This window comes from Caretta caretta, chromosome 3 (assembly GCF_965140235.1).
Source record: "Caretta caretta isolate rCarCar2 chromosome 3, rCarCar1.hap1, whole genome shotgun sequence".
Lineage (NCBI taxonomy): Eukaryota > Metazoa > Chordata > Testudines > Cheloniidae > Caretta > Caretta caretta.
In genome coordinates this window covers 178,630,306-178,656,569 of record NC_134208.1, presented here as the reverse complement: position 1 = coordinate 178,656,569, position 26,264 = coordinate 178,630,306, and the positions used below count along the sequence as shown (strand labels likewise).

Genomic DNA, 26,264 nt, shown 5'->3' with positions numbered 1-26,264 from the left:
TTCTGGTGACATTGTAAATAAGAAGTGGGCAGCATTATCTCCCATAAATGTAAACAAACTTGTCCTAGCAATTGGCTGGACAAAAAATGTAGGCTCTGAATTTCATGTTGTTTTGTTTTTGAATGCAGTTATGTAACAAACAAACAAAACAAAAAAATCTACATTCCTAGTGCACTCTCTTTATTGTGAAAGTGCAACTTACAATACTTGTATGAAGTGAACTGAAAAATAATATCTTTTGTTTATAATCTTTACAGTGCAAATATTTGTAATCAAAAATAAATATAAAGTGAGCAGGGTACACTTTGTATACTGTGTTGTAACTGAAATCAATGTATCTGAAAATGTAGAAAAACATCCAAAAATATTTAATAAATGTCAATTGGTATTCTATTGTTTAACAGTGCAATTAATAGCAATTAATTTTTTTAATTTGTGATTAATTTTTTGAGTTATTTTCGTGAGTTACCTGCGATTAATCAACAGCCCTAATTGCAGCATATACCGTGTTTTATATAAGTATGTCAAGCAATATCGGCAAGGCAGCATATGAAAGCCAGCCTTTGGGGCCATTTCAAAGTTAAAATCAGAATTTCCTGGCCTCCGTTTCTGTGCTTTGCAATATAATTTTAAAATGTACATATATACCCACAAACCTGCTATCCATCTGAGAACATGAAAGGATAACTCAGTTATTTTAGGAAGTGTCAAAAATTTCATTTGTCTGCTTATAGAAAGATTATGACCAAGATGTCACAAGGCAAACAAGTTACTTTTCAAACACATCCTCTGATCTTCAACCTGTATGTCTAGGAGGAAATAAAAGCTATCTAACCATTCACACTGAGTGGGAGTGTGCCAAAAGCTCTATGAAGTATCAAAATCCTTGGGGTACTATTATTGATTTTACATAAAAGGCACTCAGATACTATGGCGATGGGCTGCAGCATAAAGCCCCAAGACAGAACGGACTATTTATGTGTGTGGAGTATTTGATCTGCATAGTAAGCGTCTATAAAAGGTGGACAAGTCCCTCCACTCAGAAGGTAACATTCCTAATGGTGTGATCTAGATGTGCTATCCTATATAAGTGATCACTCAGGTGTCTAAATGTTCTGTTAACACAGTGGAGGTATTTTCAGAATAGGCTGGGAGACCGGAGTATTCATGCTGTGTATAGTTTACTTTTAGATAAGAATCAGAAAGTGGCTGCTGCATTTACATAGCCTGAGTCTCAAGTGTTCAAAACTGTAAAGCCTACTGTGGCTCCACGCCCCTGTAACTTGTGATATATGGTTAAGTATAAACGATTATAACTGGGAGGATTTAGCTTAGTGACCTGATACACAAAAAGAAAAGGAGTACTTGTGGCACCTTAGAGACTAACCAATTTATTTGAGCATAAGCTTTCGTGAGCTACAGCTCACTTCATCGGATGCATCCGATGAAGTGAGCTGTAGCTCACAAAAGCTTATGCTCAAATAAATTGGTTAGTCTCTAAGGTGCCACAAGTACTCCTTTTCTTTTTGTGAATACAGACTAACACGGCTGTCACTCTGTGACCTGATACATTAATCCTTCTATTAGATATAAATCGATTAGAGAAAAAAAGCCCTTTGCTCCAAGTATAATGCACCAACTAACACATTCTGTAAACAAATTTACATTATCCTCTACAGAAATCTCTAAGTGCTCGTTAGTCTATTTTCCAATAGAAAGTCAACACTGTAACCTCGAACCGCTGTTTCTGATAAATATATGGCTAAATAATATATTTGCTAAAAAAAAGCGTGACCAGACTCCTATCTATAGTGTAAGGATTTGCAGTGAAGTGATCAGATGCATACCAATATGTATGTTTACCTTTCTTCTATTCTGTTCTTGTCCGTAAGTGGCTGTTTGATCCACTGATTAACCAGTCTTTGTCCTTGAGGAGTTTTGCACTTATTTAATAACCCAACCAATGATTGTGTACTGTTGGCATTTTCAACAGAACTCTGGAAAGAAAAATGTAGAAATGATTTTAAAAATAGAGGGTATGGCAAAAAAAAAACGATGACTGCAGCTTGGTAGAACATTTGAGTTTTCTAGTTTTACATTTCTGACCCAATGAAATTTAGCAGAATAACGGCACTTTGTGGTACTATACACTACAACCTTTAAACCAGGTCTGTTCAGATTATAGTACACTATCTTCAGTCCTTGGTTAGATATTAACTGCAGACGTGCCGTGTGCACCCGCACAGCTTTATATTTTTAAATGAGCTATACAAAATTCAGCCAGCAGGAAATTCGCAGACACATTTAACACTCAAAAATAGCTGATACATCTGCTTCAAGGCCTTCAAGTCTCAGCTTGGGTGGAGGGGTTTGTAGTTTTGATCTCTTCTCTCTCACCCTCTCACGCACACCTATAACTCAAATCAAACGGCTTCAAATGGAAATCCAGTCTCAGATCTGATTTCACTATCAGAGAGACACACTATAGTAATGGAGAAAGTGTCCAGAAGAGAGAAATGGAATTCAGCAAGGTCGAATATCAGTTTAAAATGAAAGTGAGAATCTTATTTTGGCAGAGTACAATAGCCACAGTCAAGATATCGGAGAACTGTATACGACTATGAAATATCAAGCTGAGTGCAAGCAGACCCAAGACCTAACACTATTTTAAAATTTGTCATGCCAACTCCAAAATACTTTATATAACAGACAGTGGCAGTTCACGTATATGAAACATTTACTCTATTGTATGTAATAGCTAAAGTGTTTGTTTAAAAATACATACCTAGCCAACTGACGGACAGTAGAACAGATATTTGGTTTTGCATCTCTTCAAAAGTTTCCTAGCAAACTTTATTTTTCTGCACTTGCCAATCTACATTACAATTGTATGGCTCAGGCAGCATGTGGAACTACATGACATCAGCTGCGCTATCGGTCAGAAACTTCCCGCCTCACAGAGTGATTGACTCAAATCGTAAAGCATGTAAGAGCAGACTTCATAACAGATTTTCTATTTAGATGAAACACTAGTCAAGAGAGAAAAGCCTGACATTCAAGCAGTAGTGCCATGTGGCAGACCTCTTTGCTCCCAGGCTAGCAACCCAAGGACAGATTAGGAAGTGCCTTACCCATAAGGGAGCAAATGCATAGGCTGTTTATTGAGCCACATCCATTGTCTTTGGAGAGAGCTGTTTCCAGCTCATTTTACCTACTTAGACACACCCTGTCAATCCTAGCTCAAGATGTTGCATTGTACTAATTACAGCAGCGAGAACCAGGACAAAGCTTTGAGCACCATGGGTAAAAGAAAGATCCCATGAAAAACTGATTGAAGATGCTCCCCTGATGTAAGTACAGAGAGGAAAAAAACAAAGCAGTCAAGTCCTTCATTTTGCTGTCTGAACTGCTTTGTTTTCACCCTGTAATTACTCTGGTTCTGAAGTTATAGCTAATGTATCACTTACAAGTTAAGTCTTAGAAATAGCTAAATTGTATTTAAAACACATTTTTAATCTGAAAACTGTCATAGCCAAGATTCTTGTTTAGTGTGTCTAGGTGATTTTCAAATCAAATCTGCTTGGTTTACGAGAGGCAACTCCTCTGACATTCTGCAAATTCAAAAGCAAATCTGTATGACAAGCTGCGTGTTTTGGGTGGTCACAATATTCTACAGTTGGGAGTTTGGTTAACACCAACTATGATGCAAAAGACAAAAAAATCCATCTTGTTCTCTGAAAGATATATTCCTCTGCAATGCTAACAGAAATAAGGAATATAGCAAGTAAAGCTGGCTAGAACTCAGGGTGTTCGGTTAGGGAGAAGTTGTTTCAGAATTTGTTTTTGTTCCAATCTGGAATTAAAGCAAAGTTACTGAAATTTTTAGGCAAGCCAGAGATCAAAATTTTATTTTGGAATGACCAAAATATGGTGTGCTCCAGCAGCAGGGGGAAAATCAACATCAGACCGCCCCCCACACACACCACCCCTCTGCAGCAGCAGAATTCCACAGTAATGGTTTGCTATGTGTCCCGGAGCAGATAAGCATGCCAGCTGTCAGAAACAGAGCTTTGAAAGGGGATATCCACATGCCTGCAGCCAAGTTCAAAACAATGACCAGAATGGCCACTTGACTTCAAGGGATTATGGGATGTTCCCGGAGGCCAATCGCAGTGCAGTAATGCAACATGTCATCCACACTGACACCCCAGCATTTCAGCCAGGACACAACAAGCTCTATGATTCTTGTGCAGGAGGATTACCAGGGGTGCTCCAGCTGCAGAGTCCAGGCGCTCTAGGTGCCTTGCCTGTGTGGACACCTCAGGCGTTAGGGCACTTGGGGCTGATTTAATGCGCTCTAACTTGCAAGTGTAGCCAAGCCCCTATGTTGTCATTCACTGAATCCTAGATATGAAACTCACAAGGATTCCACTGCAATAAGCCCTGGAGCTCTTGGGGCTGATGGGCTCCCTGTTTGAGCCAGGATTCTCCGGTCACCCAGGGTCCCTGACACTAAACTGTGAGCCTGGAGGTCATAGGACCAATTCCCAGGGTCTGCTGCACAGAGGCAGCCCCACCATACAGACTGCCTCAGGCTGGTGACCCCAGCACTTCCAATCTCCTGGGTCAGCTGGAAGCCCTGAGAATGCCTGACCCTGGTGTAGTCTGTATGGCAGGGGCTGTCCCAAAACCTGTGGCTCTGGAACCTGATTCTAGGAATCAAAGCTCCCAGCTCCACAGCAGGGACCCTGGAAGCCCAGGCTTGAAAACGGGAGCTCAGAAACCTTGAGTGCCAGCCCCAGCAGGGTCCCTGGAACACCAGCAAGTTTCCAATAGAAACCTACCTGTTTCAACAAGACTTTTGTGAAATCTGTAATAGATTTGGTGAAACATTCCACTTCAGCAAATTTGCATTTTAAAGTCAGTAGATCTACTGTGTAAACAAGGTGCCATTTTACTAAGCTACTTTTTGATCCCCTGCATTGGGGACTTTTAGGACTATATTTTGAGCTTGCTCTATGCAACACCTCCCTTAAATAAAAGCCCATCTTCAAATGATTAAAATTAGATGGGAAGAGTCCTCCCAATGCCAAGAATCTAGTCAGAAAATTACATCTGTCCCAGTTTCCCAGGCAGGAACTCAGGAAGGAGAGGAGTTTAGAGGGTGCCAATCCCAAGAACTCCTGCATAAAGTTGAAGAAGGGAATGGAGCAGAGGTTCCCCTCCCTAAACTCTTGGGTATAGCAGGAGAAGGCAGCAAGAATGTTCAGGCTTCTCCTTTCTCCCTGAGCTAGCAAGCCTAGGTGCCAGATCTGAGTTCTTTATTCCCTGGAATCTCCAGGAGTCTCTCCTTTGTGGAGTGGGGAAGTAGTACTCTACTCCCTGGGCTTCTTCCATGGGCCCCAAAATGCATATACTTTGTAACTCAGGCCAAGGAGCACTAAGCAGAATCTGGTATGAAAAAAATACAACAGGTGAAATCAGTATATACACCAGTGTTTGAACTATTTCTCTGTGGGCATAGTCAGCAAATACACCAAAAGCGACATTCGGCCGTTTGTTTTTAAAAAGGCTACGCTGACAGTGCCCATTTAAATATGTCAAGGTTTCTTTGGCAGAACTTTCAGAGGAATCTGTTTACTGACTGCTTTCAGCTGCATCTTGCATCACTTCCTGCTCAATAAGAGGAGCACTGTGACAAGCCCCTTCCCCCCTCAGCCCCCCCGTGTAAGGTAGGATTCTGCATGCAAATAAATGAGACCGAAAATACTAAGCTGCAGACACTGGAGATGGGAACCCCTCTGGCTCTGCCTGCTGGGAATTTCTGGAGGGGGGGGTTAGATAAAGTCCCCCACTCTGCTTGCTTTTTTCAAGGAAATTACACAGCATCAGAGTGGCCAAACACACAAAAAAATAGAAACCAGAAATCAGAATCTCCAATTATGCACCACCACCGCTATAAAGGATTTTTGGGGTAGTCTGTATTTGCAAGTAGCAAAGCGTATACTTTTGTGAATTAAACTGGAAGCAAGTTCATTAGTTTAAATACATGTTTGTTTCTTACCTGGAAAAGGTTAAGGGCTCGAACAGCTGCATTATCCAGTATCATATATTGACTGAGGTCAAAGCTAGTCAATTCAAATTGTCCAAAGTTAGATTCATCCAACAAGAGCTCTAAATACTTGATAACGGCCGACAAGGATGAAATCGCAACCTAAAGTTACAAAGGTGTGTTACAGTAAAACAAACTAGTTCTGACAACAGATGCTTTTATAGAATGACAATATCCAAAAGTAGCATCTCAGAGTCACGTCAACTTAAAAAAAATATCAAAAAGCAAACAAAAATTCTGATTATCTGATGAGACTTTAGTCTAAAACAGGAATTCATAATGCCCTGGGAACTTGGGTTACACTCAGGGTCATCAAACCTCTGCTGAGTTACAAAATCCAGTACATGTGAAGATAAAGCCTATGTGTCTCATGCATTTCCACAGAACTGGTTACCAGGAACCTTAGAAATTACAAAATACGAAGTATTTTAGAATATAAATACAGCATGCGCTAAATATATGTTCAAAATATTCAGAAACAAAAAAAATTTTTTACATTTGTTATGGCTGTTTGCCAACAAACCATAAAAAAATTAGGAAATAAAGTACAGGATTAAACTTCTTGAGAAGAACGATTGGCAAGTAAGTAAGTATCCTTTGCATGTGCATCCAGCTTTCGAAAGCAGAGTATCTTGAAGTAGTTAGGTAGGAGATAAAGGTACTATCCCTGGCTCCCATCTCAAATCCAAATGAGACTAAAGGGGAATGGAATATTTTTGTGAGAAACTGCTTAATACTGCATATGCTTATACAGGTGTTTAAAGTCTGCATCTGTTTTCACTGAAGTACTATGGAAGAAGCTGTTACTGCTGCTCCCATGGTACCATCATACATGCTTACTCCCTGAGCCACCCAAAAAGAACTATCCTTCTGTCTCTCTTGAGGCTGTTCAAGCCGCAGAAGTAACCATACCTTTTCCTAACACATGAATGGTGACCCTAGGAAACCCTCAGTGCCAACAGGCAAAGTGTTCACTGTTCTGTAACAGTAACTCTTAAGAGGCCTGACAAACTCACTACACCTAGCACACCACTTTCATGGTACTTATCCAGATATGAGGTCATGTAAAATTAAATGAAAGCCAGAATCACACTGATAACTAAACTTATTGTGAACTGTATGTATGGATGCTATGTAAAGAGGCAGGAGGGTAACAAGGGGACTCTCAGGGCTGGGGACCCCAAGACCCATCACGTAGATGCCATAAAGTTGAAGAAGCCATTAATGGAACATGAGACCACCACCTCTCCCACTTGTGACCTATTGCAAAAAGTCACAAACAAATTAAGTAACCCATGCAGAATTTTACTCCTTACCATCCTTACCATTCCTAACCTGCATTATAGTCTATGGTGCCTAGCTGTGACAAGCAAGTTGGCCCTCCCATGAGATTTTTGCCTAGAAAGGTCACTGCACAGTTGCCACAGCACAAAAAACACAGGATGTTCTCACATATGCAGAGGTCAGCCATGCAGAAACTGGACTGGCTGGCCGATTCCATTTGCTATGACTAACCTAAATGTGTAATTAAAGATTTAAGGAACATTAAGTCATAGAAATGAGATTTTCAATTAGTTAAGAAGGCACAAGGCCTGCAGTCACTCCTATTCCTTCTGGGATAGAATTCTATAGTCTAATTCCAACTCTTGGGAAGGTGCCCTCTCCTGCAATCACAAGCTTCCTCCTATAAAAACGTGACTATTTCCTTGAGAGTAAGTGTTATGCAAGTCAGCGTGAGGGCACACGTGCTGTCAGGCAGCTATGCCCAATTTCTTAAAGAGCTTTGAATGTCACATCAGGACCTTAAAATGGGATTCTATTCCATGGGGAACCAAAACAGAGAGTATTAATTTAGAGGTCTCTATGATAAGTTTCAGACCATAGGAATAAGTACCTAAAACCACTTATAAACCCATGCAGAAGAGTAGGATTCCATAACCACCTTATGTACAGAAATGTAAATGCACCATGGCAAATTTAAAGTTACTTTTAATTTATGCTTTAGTAGTCCCTAGTAATAGTGGGTTTTCCTTTAAAAAGTGTCCATTAAAGTATCAACTACAAGGTGATGTAGTTTCAGTAGTCAGGGAAAGGTTTAAAAGAATCTTACAGACTTCAACCTTCCCCTCTAAACATTTGGCATCACGAAAGCCGTGACACCAGTACAGTGAAATCAAAATTATACACTATTGCTATATCTCATTTAAAAAGTATTGTTCACATTTTGGTGGTGCTCAAATATGCCAGATATTGGACAAACAGAAAGGCAGTCTGTGTCCTGAAGAGTTTGCAGTCCGATTAACAAACAAAGTCAGGAAGAAAGGAATACAGTAAAAGCAGAGTGGTCAGTCGACAACTGACAGTGTTCCATTTTTAAAAAAATATGTATTATCAATCGCTTCTCTATCTACAGCAGCTACAAGTTACTCACCTGTTTTTCTATCTCTGGTAATGTTGCACTAGTCACTTGCTCTTCCTTTTTTGATTTTAGCAAGCGGTTGAGATCCTGCACAATATCTTTTGTTGTGAATTCAGCCTTTTTTCGGTCTGTAATCATGATTCCTCCTCTTTGAATGATCTGTTGTGTATAAGTTTAGTAAGTCATTTCCAGTTCTCAAGAGAGCGAAAGTGAACTACTGAGAGTAGTCTCAAAGACAAGTTGTTAATCTGTATTCAATTGTTAGACTATACAGAGAGAAGTAAGATAGTGTTTACTTTAAGGGTATGTCTACATTACAAAATTATGTTGACCTAAATTACGTTACCATACAGCCACTGCAGTAATTAAATCACTTTTTATTCCTGGGGGAATTCTATGCCACTGCGTGCATGCAGAATTCATGTCCCCTGAAGATTTCTTTGCTTCCCCGCAGAGAAATGGCTTTCTGACAGAGAAGCAAAGGGAAGCCAAAAGAGCAGTCACGCAACCCCCACTCCTCCCTCAGCAGTGAGGGCGCGTCATTCTCGGGACCCAGAGCAGCCAGTGGAGATGTCAATCACTGCAGGTCTGGGGTAACCTCGGCTTGTGGCTCCTACCCTGCAACAGGCTGAGCTGCTAGTCCCAGCTGGGCTGGAGGAGGACAGGACTTCCTCTTCCCCTGCAAGGAGCTGCCAAGGCTGGGTCAGACCCACCCCCAGAAACCTCCCCAGCTGCAGGAAGCTCCATACCCCACCCCCCACTTCCTGCCCCCATCCTTCCTCAGTTGCAGGGAGCTACGCCCCTGTCCGCCCAACCCCTGTGCATGTGGACCCCCCATCCATATCCATACCCTTGTCGAGCCTCACATCCCTGCACCCAGAACCCTTCCACCGAGCCTCACGCACCTGGACCCCCCCCACCACCACCACCGAGTCTCATCCCCACAAGCCCCACCCCCCACCCTCCCAACAAGCCCCTGTGCATCCAGATCCCCCTGGCACCCACACCTCCCACCAAGCTGCCCACATCCACATTTTCCCCCACACACAGAACTCTCTCACCCCACACATGGATTCCCCCATACTTGGATCCTGTAGGATGATCTCCCACCTCTGTGCAGCCAGGGGCCTGTGCTCCCGACTGCCATGCTGGAGCCACATTTATTTATTGACAAATAAAACGTGCAGAATTTTTTGGGAGTGGGAGCAAAATTCCCTCAGAAGTACAGACTTTTGCACGTCCCCACTACACTCCTTGTGTTAGTGGTGCATGTCCCCACCAGGAGTGCTTACACCAATTTAACTGTCAGTGTGGGGCAACAGTCCACGTAAGCAACACAGTGTCTATACAGACACTGCGTCGACCTAACTATGTCAACCTAACCACTACACCTCTTGTGCAGGTGGAATTATTAAGTTGGCACAGTGGGCATTATATCAGCAGGAGCAACATTTTAGTGTAGACACTTAGAATTAGGTTGACTTGAGCTGCCTTGCGTAGATCTAACTCGAGAGCATAGACAAGGATTAACAGTATCTTTTGTTGTTGATTACATGTTTTAATCAACAAGCAATGTATATATCATCCAGAATTCCCTCAAGTTAATATATTAATCCTGTTCATTTCTTAGCCTTTATCAATCTTAGTTCACAACTTATTTCAGAGCTTTTTCTTCCCATTCTCAATTAATACAAATATAAATCAGTCAGTCCACATATTCACCCCACTTACGTGTCGCAGTTTTCCCATATCTCCAGAAGTCTCTCCTCCTGGTAGCACACATTCCTTAGGTCCAATTTGAACCAGCAGAGCTTCAAGGTTTGAGAACTGATCGTTATCTGGAAACTCACAGACACCCAGCTTCCTGAGCGTAGTGTCAACATACCCAACTCCAACTATTCTTTGTCCATCAGCAGTATATAGCTTAACACCCACAACACCAATGGCAGTCGACATGTCATTATTGCCAAAGAGAATTTCCTCAAACTGGGCAAGGTTACCTGGAGAACCCTATTTGAGAAAGAAAACTTAGAACAGCCCTACAATTTTTTTTTCTAATCTTTTGCAGAACAAACACTGTCCAGGTTAGTAGAACAAATTGGGGGTTTTTTTGCATTTCAGAGAAATCAGTGTTCTAAGATTTCTCAAACTTTAAAATCATCTGAAATAGAAATAAAAGCAAATATGATAATTAACTACATAAATTTGTATCCAATAAAATTCATTCCCAATGCAACTGGATTCCCAAACTATCCTGAAATCTGAAACTGCTTTTAAAATAAGATAACGGGAGTGAGGTAATATCTTTTACCCGGACCAACTTCTGTTAGTGAGAGCCACAAGCTTCTGAATATACACAGAGCTCTTCTTTAGATCTCTTCCAGGCTCCGTGTAAGCTCAAAACCTTGCATCTCACCAACAGAAGTTGGTCCAATAAAAGACATTACCTTACCCACCTTGTTTCTCTACTATCCTGGGACCAACACAACTACAACACTACATTCAAACTAAGATTAATTTGAACTACCTTTCTAGTCTCAAATTATGTTACTCTAATCCAGAAGTGTCAAAACACCCAGCCTGTAATTTGTGGACAACAGGACATTCAGATTCTACAGTTTTAGCTTTTGGTTTAAAAAAATTTCTTGTCCTAATGGTTGCAAAGAAAGCCTAAATGTGATTAATACAATGTTGTCTTTGGAGCGTGAGGATAGAAACATTTTGGCACCTGTAGTGTAGTGATTTTTTGATGCTGTAAAACATAGTAATATAATATGCTGTATATACATGCTTTTTGTTTTTAAAGGCACAAAGGGACAAATGAAATACTGCATGCTCACAGTACATAAAATAGACAGGGTTCTAACTTTTCAAACTATTAAGACTATACTTGCAGAAAAAAAATATGAATTTAAACCTCCAGCTATACAGTAAGTCAGTTGTCCTGAAGCTCCCCCAGAGCATCATATGGCACACCTGCAGTGCAGGATCCACCCACCCTGGAGTAGCGGGGAAATGCTGCGACATACGGAAAAATATGGACATACCTCCCCCCCACAATCATGTGGCCAACTGGAGGCACTGAAAGTCTGTAAGGAAGTTTGAAACTGGATGAATAGAAGCATAGTAAACATCTGCATTTTTTCCACTTCAATCATATGGAGATAGAAAATTGTACCTTGTATGCCAAATACCAGTCATTCTCTTTGGTAGATTTACTTCCTGCTTTGTTCTTGTAAATTTCAACTCTGTACTGACGAACCAGAAGTAAATCTCTCAGAAAAGATTCAAAGTTCATTTTACTAAGCACAACACTCTCGAGTTTCTGATTTCCTACAGGAAGAGGAAAAGTGAATAAAATATTTGTAAGGTAAATGTAGTATTGGTTTTCTTACATACATTCTGTAATTGAGAGCTCTGCAAAGGATAAATTTAATAACCTTTAGAGGATACAGTATTATTTTGACAAGCAAGGAAGAAGCACACACAAATTCCAAGAACCAAAATAAAAACATCTCACTTAGTTGTAAAGAGTATGCGGATTTCCAAGTGTTAAGAACAGCTACAGATTCTGTAGAAAACTTGATTGACCCAGAAAGCAATCAACTCATCTATAAAATTGATCTACTTTTCCCTCTTGATATGGGTTTTACCCTCAGATTTTCTAGTTTGTCTTTCGCACTACACAATAGTTTTTCTGAGCAAGGATAGTGGAAACAAGCTACAGTTTTCTCTTCAGGGGAGTACGACCAATGATAACTCATTTTCAACTAACTCATGAAAAACTCTGCTGTCCACATTAATTCAAGGGACGGCCTCCTACTATATAGTGACCTGAATGCTGCCACAATAAAAAATAAAATAAAATAAAAGAGTTAAGAGCACGCACATTAACTCAAAAAAACCTATACATCACCATAAAGCCCACTACCCTAAGGAAACTGTGTGTAGCTGACAAAATTCTTGGTTTTACTCTTAAGTCCACCAAATTGGAAGCTTTTCTCTCCTTTTTATATCTTTAATAAGTATACCACCTACTTATCCTACAAATCTTACAACTATAGCAGGATTTTAGATTGTTTTCTTCATTCAGAACTCAACCAATAGCCATACAAATGAGTTACATTAGAATCAGAGGAAATGGAAACACACGCTGTTAAGCTCTCTCTCTGCCAATGCAGGATTGCTCATACAGCATGATGTTTAGTATTTTGTTCAGTCTGGTTTTAAAGTAATTAAAAGAGGTGACCATCTGCAGCACATGAGGAATGTGTGAATGAAGTTTTACATGTGACCTTCATTCAAAATGAAAGTTATACTTTAGGACATTTGAATACTGTAGCTGATACTCAAGAGTTAAGTTTTGGTTCAGTTTAAACCTGGAACTAAGGAAGAATATACATGCATGCATGCATGTTTAATATCTTCTGGATTTGAACCTTTATGAGCTTTAAAATTTGTAATACACTGTCAAGCTCAATAAGTCTTTACAGTGCAAATAAAAAAAAATCAAAGTTTAGCATGTATTACAGAACAATGTTTTCCCTCTTGACACAATTGAGGGAAAAATTACTATCACTATTGTGACCGTGCCATTCAGATTTATTTTACTGAATGTGAACTAGTAACATTACACTGTACAGTAACTCCTCACTTAACATTGTAGTGATGTTCCTGAAAAATGTGACTTTAAGTGAAACGATGTTAAGCGAATCCAATTTCCCCATAAGAATTAATGTAAATAGGGAGGGTTAGGTTTCAGGGAAATTATTTTTTGCCAGACAAAAGGCATTATATACATTTTAAACAAGCAATTTAATACTACAATCATCATTGCCGAGTATGAAGCGTGGTTGAGGTGGTGGAGTCAGAGAGTGGAAGAAGGTGGATTGTCCGGCTGCTCCTCTTGCTGAACTCAAAAAAACACATTAGAGGTGGTTGTTTTGCTTCCCCTCCCCACCCCCTTTTTTGGCGAAGCTCCTGTGCATTTCACAGACTTTCATGGGAGCAGGGCCAGGTTCTGTGCATCTCTGCGCCAGTTCTCCCTCTTGCTCCAGCGAAGCAGGTGCTGGAATGCTACTCCTGGAACTTGCTTTGGGCGGGCTGCCGCCCCCTGTGTTCTTACCTCCCTCCAGCGAAGGGGGGGAGCAGATAAAACATAATTTACTCTGTAGCAAGACAGCAAGGCAGGGCCTCTGCTGTGCACCGCCCGCAGCTGCTTTGCAGGCAGCCGGTGGCGTCGCAAGCACTTGGTGTAGAGCCCTATTCCCGAGCAGGGCCGTTGGGACAGTGAATCGCTGGGGTGGGGGTGTAGTGTGCATGTGCTGTGTGTTTACAAACTTATTGTACGTACAGTACTACAGTTGGGAGGTGCCCCTACTTTACCCCGCACAGGTACAGTCCACTGGTACTGGAGACAATGAGGCAGGGCAAGGAGGCTGAAGGTGCTGTGGGCTAAGAGAAGCATGTTGCGCAGCAGCAGCTTCCCCTACTCTGCAAGCACCAGGGGCGGAGGACTCAAACCTCGGCCCGGCCACTCCACCCCTTCGCCCAAACCCATACCCTTAACCCGCCTCTTCTTTCCCCCTACCTTTACTCCGCATGCCGCGTCCTCGCTCCTCCCCCCTCCCTCCTGCCAAGGGCAATCAGCTGATTTGCGGTGTTCAGGAGGCAGGGGAGGGAGGGGGAGCCTGCGCACCAAGTTCTTGCTCCTCCAGCCTCGCCCCTTTCTCCTCAATGCCGCCAGCCAGCTGACTGCTACGGGCCGTAGGCAGGGGAGGAATGGGAAGGCGCTGATCCACGGGATCTGCTGGTGGGTAGGAGGCACTGGGGCGGGGGGGGGGAGGGGGGTCTAGGGAGGCTGCCAGCTGTGGAGAAAGCAGGCAGCCAAACAACATAATAGTGGAGCATTGCACAACTTTAAATGAGCATTTCCCTAATCGATCAGTAACGTAACAACGAAACAACGTTAACCGGGACGACTTTAAATGAGGAGTTATTGTATTTAAAGCAATTCCTGATCAAGCACAATACGATTAAGTGAGCTGTAGCTCACGAAAGCTTATGCTCAAATAAATTGGTTAGTCTCTAAGGTGCCACAAGTACTCCTTTTCTTTATACTAAGGCCTGGTCTACAATGCACAGTTTTGTCAGCAAAAGGCAGCTTTTGGCAATGAAACAGTAGAGGTTTACACACTGCAATGTCACTGTCAGCAACAAAATAGAACCACCTCAAAGAGAGTCATAGGGCTTTTTACACAAAAGTTTTGACACCAAAGTGCCTGTATAGACACCACACTTTATTTTATTGCTGTAATTGGCCTCGAGAGGGTGTCCCACAATGCCCATCCCAACCGCTCTGGTCAGCGGTTCCAACCCTGCTGCCCTACAGCCAGGCAAGCAACTGTCCACCCCTCCTCCTTTAAAGCCCCGGGAATTTTTGAAATTCAACATGCTGTTCGCTCGGCATGGAGAGCTCACATCACATCTTCCCAACTGACCTTGTTCCACACAGCAGACGCTCTCCCACTTGGACCACTGCGGAGCTGCTGGATCTGAGGAGAGGCAGCTGTGCAGTCCCAACTGCGCTCCAGCCATAGGAATTTCAATACCTATTGGCAGATTTCATGAAGCTTGGGCAAAAAAGAGCTATGATTGGGACATGCTACAATGTAGAGCAATGACCAAGGAGCTGAGGCACATGTACCAGAAGGCGAGGGAAGCAAAACACTGCTCCGGCGCCGAGCCCCAGACCTGCCATTTTTATAGGGAGTTGGATGCTATCTTCAGCGGCGACCCCACCTCCACCACCAGTAGCCCCATGGATGAGAGGAGACCCCTGGTAATTGGTTTTGCTTTGTGAAGTGCAGAGGTGGGTTGATGGCATAGAAATATATAAGGCTGGCTGTATTTCTGTGTGCTGGACATTCCCCTGTGCAAGTGTGTAGTAGATGCATGCTTGCTCACTCTCAGGAGTGAGATATCTGCTACAATGACCCCCATCTGTGGAAAAGGGTGCAAAATTTAGAATATTGTCCCTAGTCAACTGCACTGCGACCCTTTCATATTGATTTTCTCTTGATGTAGAATGTACCTCCTCCTGGGATAAACTCACCATGCTGGTCAGTGGGGAAGAGATTTGTGTGTTAGTAGAGGTGTATTTTACTGTACTGTTTCAATCCTCTGCATGTACTTAATCATGCTTCTGTGTATTGTTCTTTGTGCTTCTGCAGATGTGGCCTTCGAAGGCACCCTGTACACACCAGCAGAGCACCTCCAACAGATAAGAAAGCACCCAAGATGGAGCAAAGAAGAGACATTCCAGGAGGTCATGCAATGCTCAGATGCAAAAAACAGGGAACACAGGCAGTGGAGGACAGAAAAGAGGACAAAAGCAAAAACAGAACAAAAAGCAGGACAGAAAAGAATATGAGGCTTACAACAGGGATGCAATAGAGAGGATGATAAAAGTTATGGAGAAACAAACCAAGATGCTACCATCCTTCATAATGCTCCAAACTGAGCAGATGCCTGTCTGTCCTCCCCACCAGCATATTCAGAACTCTTTCCCATGACTTCCCCAAACTCCACCCGTGAATTCCTTTCCGTTGTCTAGGACTTCTTGCTTTCCCGCTCACTCCACCACCCAGACATCTTTTCAAATGACAGCTGGACTTATGCACAGCTCTGAAAGTCGGCCCTCCTCGGATACCTCCTCTCCCCACAGCAATTGTGGGCGTGGGTGCAGGTGGTGCTGTATTTTTTTTTACAAGAAAAGCGAAGGTTTTTTTTAATATGAACTCTGTTTCCTGCAAATTGTGATAACACATGGCAGCAACAAGCAAGCAAGCAGTTAAATCATTAGTTTATATTGAATCATAGGCCACAAAAAATCACAAGTTCCTCCTTGCAAAACTTGATTTCATTAAGCATTGTAGTCCAGAGCATAGCAACATACATTACTGATTCTCATCTTCGAAGTGTTGCCTCAAAGCCTTCCTGATATGAACTGTCTCCTGTTGTGAGCCCTTCTAATAGCCCTAGTATCTGGCTGCTCAAAAGCAGCAGTCCACCCTTGAGCAAACTTTTTCCCCTTACCATCACAAATATTGGGCAACGTGCAACACGCAACTACGATCGTGGAAATATTATCCTCATTGAGGTCTAACTTGCCATAAAGGCATCGCCAGCACGCCTTTAATCTGCCAAATACGCATTCCATGGTCATCCTGCAGCTACTGAACCTATTGTTGAATCGCTCCTTATTGCTCTTTAGGTTTCCCATGTAAGGCTTCATGAGCCATGGCATTAAGGGGTATGCCAGGTCTCCCAGAATCACTATGGGCATTTCAACATCTACTGTAATCTTCTTGTCTGGAAAGAAAGCCCCATTTTGCTACTTTCTGTACAGGCTGGTGCTCCCAAAGATACATGCATCATGCACCTTTCCAGACCACCCCGTATTGAGGTTAGTGAAATGCCCACAGTGATCCACAAGTGCCTGCAACACCACGGAGAAGTACCCCTTACTATTGATGTACTCCGTCACAAGGTTGTATGGTGCCAATGTTATACCAATAAATTAAAAACCAGCAGGATCTTATTAAAGAGGAAAAGGCAAAATACCACATTTATTGTGAATACAGAAAGAATCATAGTAAGCAGTTATAGCTATAACATTCCATTCAGTCTCATATTTATTCACACATTCATTCATACAAATACACACACACAGGTTCTGCAAGGTTGTTATCATAGTTACCAGCCTTAGAGTTGCTCATGCCAAGCCACTGGCCAGGTGACCTGGACATGAGGAGGGAGCAAGGCCTTGTCAGATGCTCATCTGATGCTCCTGGAAGTTGGTTTGCAGAATCAGACCCCAAAGTTCTCGCTTTCTAGAGTCCATTTTTATAGGAATTTCTTCCTATGCCAGTCTATGGGAATTGCTTCATCATGCTGTTGCTGAATCAATCAGCAGATAGCACATTTCTGACGGCTCCATGCTGCTAGATGTTATCTTGTTCTTTGGTTCTCCCATTCTTGAGGCTGTTGGGTGGATTCCAGTCTGCCCTCCGGGAGGTCCTCTCATTATTTTCACTTGACGCCTTCTTCAGCCAATGGACACTGGATTCTTAGGCTGGCACCTCCCTGATCATTCAGTTATTATCCACACCAAGCATCCATCCACATACATCCTCTATCTCTATTTTAATCACAATTGTTAATACAACAAAAGGGCAGGGAGTCTCTGGGTGCTGTTTCTGTTGCTACAGAGTATTGCTTTGAGTCTCTCTCTTTGTGAATTGCTTTGAGAACAGACTCTGTCTTAGAATGTACTAAGGCAACTAGCAGCTTGCAAGTTTCACACAGAGGGAGAGAAACAGTACCAAAAACCAAGAGACCTCTTAATTAATAATACCCTGGAATTTAAACTATGGGGAATCAAACTCATTTGTGATTTTAATACAGAACTTCTTTAATATGATCCAACACCAAAACTGGAAAGTGTGCACCATCTATTGCTCCTCCACAATTAGGGAAAGCCATCTGCTATTTCACATGCCAAGAGTCACGGTCTTTCATAGCAGGATGCAATTAATGGCCTTGCATGCTCCTGTTAACGCAGCCCCAACGGTTGACTGCCCAACTCCAAATTGATTTGCAAACAACTGGTAGCAATCTGGAGTCGCTAGCTTCCACACACTGATCACCATGCGCTTCTCCACTGAGAGCAGCTCTCATTTGGGTATCCCTGCGCCACAGGGCTGGGGCGAACTCAGCACACAGTTCCAGGAAGGTGACTTTCCTCACCCAAAAGTTCTGCAGTCATCCCAGACTTGCATAACAATGCCATCCTGCCACTCAGTGCTGAGTTCCCATGCCCAAAAGCGACAGTCCACGTGTTCAGTGTTTCCGTGAATGCCAAAAGTTATGTGTATTGCTTCTATTCATGGCACACAGCAGGTCAGGCAACCGTGAATCCTGCTCAGATTGGAACTTCACGATTAACTGCACTGCCGTTCGCAATGTGCTACTGACAGCTAGAAGAGCATCTGATAGCAGTGCAGGATCCATTCTTTCAGACAGGTGGCAGAGCGAGCAGAAAACAAGCAACACTGAAAAATGCCTTGAGCCAAAGACAGAAGCACATGGAATGCTGGGATGGAAAGCAGTGCATCATGGGACACTGAGCCCAGACTCATGATGTGCTGTGATCCACTCCGCCTTTCCACAAGACCTAGCGGCAGAAGGCGGACAGCTGAACTGTGGGATAGCTACCCATAGTGCATTACTCTCACTGTTGATGCTACTGCCCCAAGTGTGGATGCGCTCTGCTGACAGAGGAAGACAGTGTGAACATTCAACAATGATTTTCTTTTAGCACATTTTTGATCGTCAACCAAACTTTCAGTAAAAAAAACTGTCAGTGTAGACATGGCCTAAGTTTGACTCTCACATTGCAGTATTTTTCTGGATATCATTCTCTTTGGGCTTATCTAGATGCTCACAATATAAGTTACACAGTGAGGAAACGGAAAAAAAAATATGCACTATATAATTAACATGCTAAATTCATTGCTGAAAGGCATTACATGGCAAACAGCCTAATGCAATTCACAAACGGGAATTCACAGTTACAGCCACTAGAGACAACAGTACCTGGACTGCACTATGCCTCAAAGCATGTTGGTTAGTAATTACAATTGGGGGGGGGGGGGAGGGACATTAAAAATATTGCCAATCATGGTGTAACACTGCACTACACAATTGGCTGGACAGATTAGGAACGATTTAATTCCAAGTGTCCTATCACCCTAGGATTATGGGAAAGGCAAAGAGGAGTGCTTACATGAATTTAGGACAAAGTTTTCTTGCTTGGGTATCTAAAGTTAAACACCTAAAGCAGTGGTATCCAACCTTCTTAGCTTGGAGCCAAACATTTTATTTCAAACAGGTCAGGTGCCACATAATAATTTAGGGGAAAGTCTGTCCCATTACACTTACTTTGCAGACCTAGGGGAACTGGAACCACCCACAAATACCTAAGATTAGGGAAATTCCAAGCATGCATAGAGCCAGCGCAGCAAGTTTCAACATCTCCCTTCCCACAACCCTGGGTGCAAGGCTAGGGGGAGCGTGTCATACTCTGGCTATTCCTAGCTGACCCGCGGTCCACTGGGGAAATACCCAGTGAGCACAAGTTACAGCAACTCAGAGACCTATAAATACATCCGATGAAGCGGGTTCTAGCCCACAAAAGCTTATGCCCAAATAAATCTGTTAATCTGTAAGGTGCCATCGGACTCCTTGTTGTTTTTGTGGATACAGACTAACAGGGCTACCCCCTGATACTTGAGACCTATAAATAACCACTTATTGGTCTAAAACAAGTGCTTAGACTTTTAAATGTTGTCAAGGTTCCTCCCCCACTCTGAACTCTAGGGTATAGATGTGGGGACCTGCATGAAAAACCTCCTAAGCTTATCTTTACCAGCTTAGGTCAAAACTTCCCCAAGGTATAAAATATTCCACCCTTTGTCCTTGGATTGGCCGCTACCACCACCAAACTAATACTGGTTACTGGGGAAGAGCTGTTTGGACGCGTCTTTCCCCCCAAAATACTTCCCAAAACCTTACACCCCACTTCCTGGACAAGGTTTGGTAAAAAGCCTCACCAATTTGCCTAGGTGACTACAGACCCAGACCCTTGGATCTTAAGAACAATGAACAATCCTCCCAACACTTGTACCCCTCCTTTTCTGGGAAATGTTGGATAAAAAGCCTCACCAATTTGCATAGGTGACCACAGACCCAAACCCTTGGATCTGAGAACAATGAAAAAGCATTCAGTTTTCTTACAAGAAGACTTTTAATAAAAATAGTAGTAAACAGAAATAAAGAAATCCCCCCTGTAAAATCAGGATGGTAGATACCTTACAGGGTAATCAGATTCAAAAACATAGAGAACCCCTCTAGGCAAAACCTTAAGTTACAAAAAAGATACACAGACAGAAATAGTTATTCTATTCAGCACAGATCTTTTCTCAGCCATTTAAAGAAATCATAATCTAACATGTACCTAGCTAGATTACTTACTAAAAGTTCTAAGACTCCATTCCTGGTCTATCCCCGACAAAGACAGACTATAGACAGACACACAGACCCTTTGTTTCTCTCCCTCCTCCCAGCTTTTGAAAGTATCTTGTCTCCTCCTCATTGGTCATTCTGGTCAGGTGCGAGCGAGGTTACCTTTAGCTTCTTAACCCTTTACAGGTGAGAGGAGCTTTCCCCTGGCCAGGAGGGATTTCAAAGGGGTTTACCCTTCCCTTTATATTTATGACAAATGTCAACGTGTGTGTCTAATATGAATATAGGTTTGGAACCATGGCCCACAAGATCTTTCAGAAGTGTTTTAAACCTAACTGAACATAATTAAACCACAAGTCTTATCCCCTTAAGCAACCATACAAGAGATTTTCATTCCTGAACCCAAAACATCAATACATTTCTTGCTTAGAGCCAGCCCAGGTGGCAGCCCCCAACACATTGCTCTCACTTCTCCAACTAATCTATCCAGTCCTGTATTTCTCGGTTGTACTTTTAAATGGGGGTCACTGCATAGGTGGTTTGTTAAATGTGTAATCTGAGATTTCACTCAATTTAATAAATTCACCAGAAACAAGATATGGCAGATACGGTAAAGAAGCTTACTCTGCAATAGGGCAACATGCAGTTAAATAGAGTGATCTGATGATTACAGTACTGTATAATGCTAACTAACAAATCCTCACTGTTGTAATGATTGTTTAGTCCCCAATACTGACACAGCAAAAATTTGGGGACCTGCTGAAGCTTCCTAAATAGTTAAAAATGCATCCATAACAGAGGTCACACTTTCTGCTCACTCTCTTACAGTGAGTCCCTCAAATGCCAACCATGACCCAGAATCCTATGCACCAGCAGCAGGCGCGTTCAAATCTGGGGCCTTGGCAGCTAATCAGAAGGCTCTGGAGCACATTTAAGAGCCAAAAACAAACCCACGCCAGACGAGAAGAGGGGCACGTCCACGTAATCAGCGAGGCGCCGGGAGGGACGCAAAGGGCTACAGTAACAACATAAGGATAACAAGTGGGTATGTAGAAGTTGTGCGGCCAGCAGAGAACAGCCCAGGACTGAGCTGGGGGCAAGCTTTAGGCAGGACACCCACCCCACGTCCTTTCACAGTTACCCTGTGAGCAGCGCCCACAGGGGGAGACTCTACCGCTGAGCCCAGCACACCCTAACCTACAGCTACAGTCACACACGAGACCCCAGCGTCCCCAAGCACAGGGCCGCCCACCCGGCTGCGCCCCGGCCCTTGGCCCAAGCCGAGATTACCCCCCGGCCGGCTGCCGCCCCGACCCGCGCAGCGCCGCCCTGCCGGGCCCCCGCCGCCGGACCCCCGCCAGTACCTGGGCCCCCCGCCAGCAGCCGGATGACGCCGCGGGTGCGGAAGAGCTCGCGGGCGGCCAGCAGCGCGTCCCCGCCGTGCACCGTGTAGTGCTCGCCGCGCTCGAAGAAGCGCACGGTGGTGTCGGGCTTGTCGGGCAGCGCCAGCACCGCGCGCACGAACCCGCCCTCGGCGCCCGAGCCCTCCGGCCACAGCGACTCCCCCGCGGAGACAGGCGCCGCCGCCGCCATGCTGCAATCTCCCGCCAGCGCCGCCCCCGGTCACCGCCCGGCTCCGCCAATCACCGCGCGGCCGGCACGTACGGCGCCCGCGTGCCGCGTTCTATCCCCGCCCCTATCCCCGGGCGGGCGGCGCTCCCGCCCATCGCTGTGCTGCGCGGCCGCGCTGCGATCAAAGGGGAGGAGCCCTGGCCTGCTCCGTGTCATCCTGCGGCAACCGCCGGGGGCGGGGCTGGCTCCCGCAGGGAGGGTTTTGCCGGGTCCGTAGGGCGGGGGAGCCGCCCGGGGCGCTCGAGTTGGCCCTGCCCCCAGCCTGGTTATCCCCGATCCCTCTCCGCCCGCGGTCCCGCCGGCCCTGCTGCCATAGAACCACCTTCTCGCCAAGTGTTGCCCAGCCCCCGGCAAGCCGAGGGCCCCCGTTTGTGCCCAGGAGATCCTTTCGTGCCTGGCACCCCCACTTCCTGGGACCCGGGAGACCTCGGCTCAACTCCCCTGGCTGGGGGGGAGCCCATAGTGCCAAGCCCAAGCATTCCAAAATCAAGAGAGGTTTAAATAATAATAAGTGTTACGGTCTTTTAATTTGACTTCTGGTTTTTTTAAGGCTTTTTTTTCCCTCCAGGTGTTGCACCACAACCATGAAGATGAGAAATGTACATTTATTTTCAATGAAAACTTCCCGAAAACTTCAGGAGCTGGAGTTTTTAAAAGAACACTTAATACTGCAAGACTGGCTGCAAAACTCACAAGAGTTGGCAACGGAAGGGAATGTCTGCTGCAAAACAGCCAGCAGCAAAAGCTAACATGGCCATAGCCAGTATCACCATGCTGCAGATGTACCGGGTGATGGGAGTACCAGTACATGCTGCATTGATCTTGAATCAGATTTGAGAGCAATCGTAAGCTCATGCTGAGGTATATTCTAATATTTATATCTAAACCAGTGACCCATATCCTTTATCAGTAGGGTGTACTTTGCCCATATTACAACAGTAACCATGCACAGGGTCATACTCATACCCTGTGTATAAATACATAATTTTATACAGGGTGCAAGTTTGCATCATAAATAAACTAATACAGATGCTGTCTTGTAAAAGTAAGCTTTGTCTTCTATTTCTTCAAACATACATGGTCACCTGTCTGCCCAGTGATGCACCTTTGTAAGACAGGCATGGGCACCTTGTCCCTCTAGGGCAGTGGTTTTCAAACTTTTTTTCTTGCGACCCAGTTGAAGAAAATTGTTGATGCTCACCACCCAACGGAGCTGGGGATGAGGGGTTTGGGGTGTGGGAGGGGCTCAGGGCTGAGGCAGAGGATTGGGGTGTGAGGGTGAGGGCTGCAGGGTGGGGCCAGGAATGAGGGGTTCAGGTTGTGGGAGGGGGCTTTGGGCTGGGGCAGGGGACTGGGGGTGCAGGCTCGGGGCTGGGGATGAAGGGTTTGGGGTTCAGGAAGGGGCTCTGGGTTTAAGGGGAGGCAGGGGATTGGGGCGCGAGCTTACCTCAGGCAGCTCCTGGTCAGCGGCGCAGTGGGAGAGCAAAGGCAGGCTTCCTGCCTGTCCTGGCACTGCTGACTGCGCTGTGTCCTGGAAGCAACCAGCAGCAGGTCCGGCTCCTAGTGCAGAGCTGGTGCTCGGGGCGGGGGCAGCTCATGGAGCCCGTGGTCCCCCTACCTAGGAGCCGGACCTGCTGCTGGTGCTGACCAGAGCCGCCGCGACCCAGTGCCTTACATTCCACGACTCAGTACTGGGTCGTGGCCCACAGTTTGAAAACCACTGCCCTAGAGGGACAAGGTGCCCATGCCTGTCTTACAAAGGTGCATCACTGCATGACAGAGATTGCACTACAGTACTTGTATTAGGTGAATTGAAAAATAGTATCTTTTGTATTTTTACAGTGCAAATATTTGTAATAAAAATAATAATATAAAGTGAGCACTGTACATGTTGTATTGTGTTTTAATTGAAATCAATATATTTGAAAATGTAGAAAATATCCAAAACTATTTAAATAAATGGTATTCTATTATTAACAGTGTGGTTAATCATGTGATTAATTTTTTTAATCACTTGACAACCCTATTTTTCCCTAATATTAGTTTTTGCATTTAAAACGTAGCTGTATGCTCTTGTTGGAAGAGACCCAACCCCTTTCCTTTCCAGTAATAATAATACATAGCATGTATATAATGTATCACACATTTAAAGTATGGTATGGTATATTGCTACTTATTCCTCACAGCTCCCTGTGAGATAGATGGATAAGTAGTATTATCCCCATTTTACAGATTTGGGAATCTGAGGCAGAAAGATGAAGTCACTTGTCCAAGGTCACACAGTGTGACAGTGACAGACTTCTTAGAAAGGAACATGGGTATAACCTACCTTGGAAAATATTTGAAAATATGGTGCATACAAAATGCTGTCTTCCAAAGACAAACAAATATGCTCTTTAGAAGTAATCTAAATTGTATTAAGGCCCTCTTCCCTAATTATCTTCCTCACAGACACAACATAAAAGAGAAACCCTTCAGATCATATGCATTAGGAATTTTTGTCTCATAAGTGTAAAATGAGAAACAGGCCTTAGTGCGTTTTTTGTAAAACCTTTTGATATTAATATGGTTATTATTAACAGGGTCAAGCATGATGAGATTGGTAAAGTGAATGAATAGCTTTCATTGTGAGCCATGATTTATCAATTTCTGTTTCTACATATAGTGGACTCTGATCACCACACCCTGCAGCAGTACTAGACTCTTGACTGCTTGATGTATTAAAAAAACCACCTCTAAGAGAATAATATCAGTGCTAGCAATTCATTCGATGCAAGCTAATGGGTGATGTTTATCTTGTTTAACTTTAGAGCCTACAAGCCACTCAGTCCTATTTCTTGTTCATCCAGTCGCTCAGACAGACAAGTTTGTTTACATTTGCAGGAGATAATGCTGACCGCTTCTTGTTTACTATGTCACCTGAAAGTAAGAACAGGTGTTCGCATGGCACTGTTGTAGCCAGCATTGCAAGGTATTTATGTACCAGATACACTAAAGATTTATATGTCCCTTCATGCTTCAACCACCATTCTAGAGGACATACATCCATGCCAATGACAGGTTCTGCTCGATAAGGATTCAAAGCAGTGATGATATTCAAAGCCGTGCTTCAAAGCGGTGATGATATTTATTTAAAAGGTGATATAATATATTGCTTGAAATCTAATAACACACTGGTCAATATTTGTAATAGCTCTGTAGGTGAAATTATGGATTCTCTCTGATATTATGTCCTGAAGACTGTAAACAGACAAAGGTGATAAAAAAGGTTTTTTCTATATAAAGAGGAAAGAAAATATGGTGGCAAATGCCCTGTTCAGGAACAAGGGCTGTAACTTGTTGCTTCTGGATCAGCCAGTGGTTAACCATCCTACAGTTCTGTAAGCCCCTACACCCCAGGAAAGAGGGATGCTCAACTAAGAAACTGTTTAGTACACTGGTGATGATGCAGTTGTGAGCTGACTTCACTTTTTGCTTGGTAACATTTCTGGACTAAGCCCCTATTGCCCTTCTAAGGGGTTAAGATTGTAAGAGCACTTGGTGGACACAGGGAACAGAAACTTTCTCCACCCACTGCTGGGGAGACTTTCGGCCACTTCAGGACACTGGAAAGGTCCATCAAGGGCACTACTCCAGCCATGCCATTACAAAATTGTTGGAGAATGCAGGTGACAACCTACTCCCTGGGCAACGTCATGATCTATAGTCAGAGCTAGGAAGACTACCTAGAACATGTAAGTGCTGTACTACAACCCCTCAAGGTGGCTGGTCTGAGAGTGAACCCCGCTAAATATCACCTGGGCAAGAATGAGACTACCTACCTCAGGTACACACTGGAAAAAGGCAAGATGCAAACCTTGGTGGCTAAGATCCAGGCCCTCCAGATGTGCTCCATGCCCAATTCAAAGAAACAGGTAAGCCACTTCTTAGGACTGGCAGGATACTACCAATGGTTTATTCCCAGATTTTTGACAGATTACAGCCCCTGTTATGGATCACCTTAAAAATAATAGC

The 26,264-nt window shown here is 43.8% G+C and overlaps 1 protein-coding gene across 3 annotated transcripts in view; it reads right to left on the bottom strand.

Moving 5' to 3' along the window:
* Nucleotides 1-22,251, bottom strand: part of MSH2 (mutS homolog 2) — a 99,603-nt gene extending 77,352 nt beyond the window's left edge. For all 3 annotated transcript variants that reach the window (XR_012667780.1, XR_012667781.1, XM_048842843.2), the window contains exons 1-6: nt 21,983-22,251; nt 11,710-11,864; nt 10,263-10,541; nt 8,544-8,690; nt 6,065-6,214; nt 1,864-1,997 (exon numbers count right to left, since the gene is read on the bottom strand). Coding sequence is in view for 1 of the 3 variants with exons in the window: in XM_048842843.2 (XP_048698800.2) it covers nt 1,864-1,997; nt 6,065-6,214; nt 8,544-8,690; nt 10,263-10,541; nt 11,710-11,864; nt 21,983-22,211 (1,094 nt within the window). In the remaining 2 variants the exon portion in view is untranslated. The remainder of the gene's footprint in view (nt 1-1,863; nt 1,998-6,064; nt 6,215-8,543; nt 8,691-10,262; nt 10,542-11,709; nt 11,865-21,982) is intronic.
* Between the last annotated feature and the right edge of the window lie 4,013 nt (nt 22,252-26,264).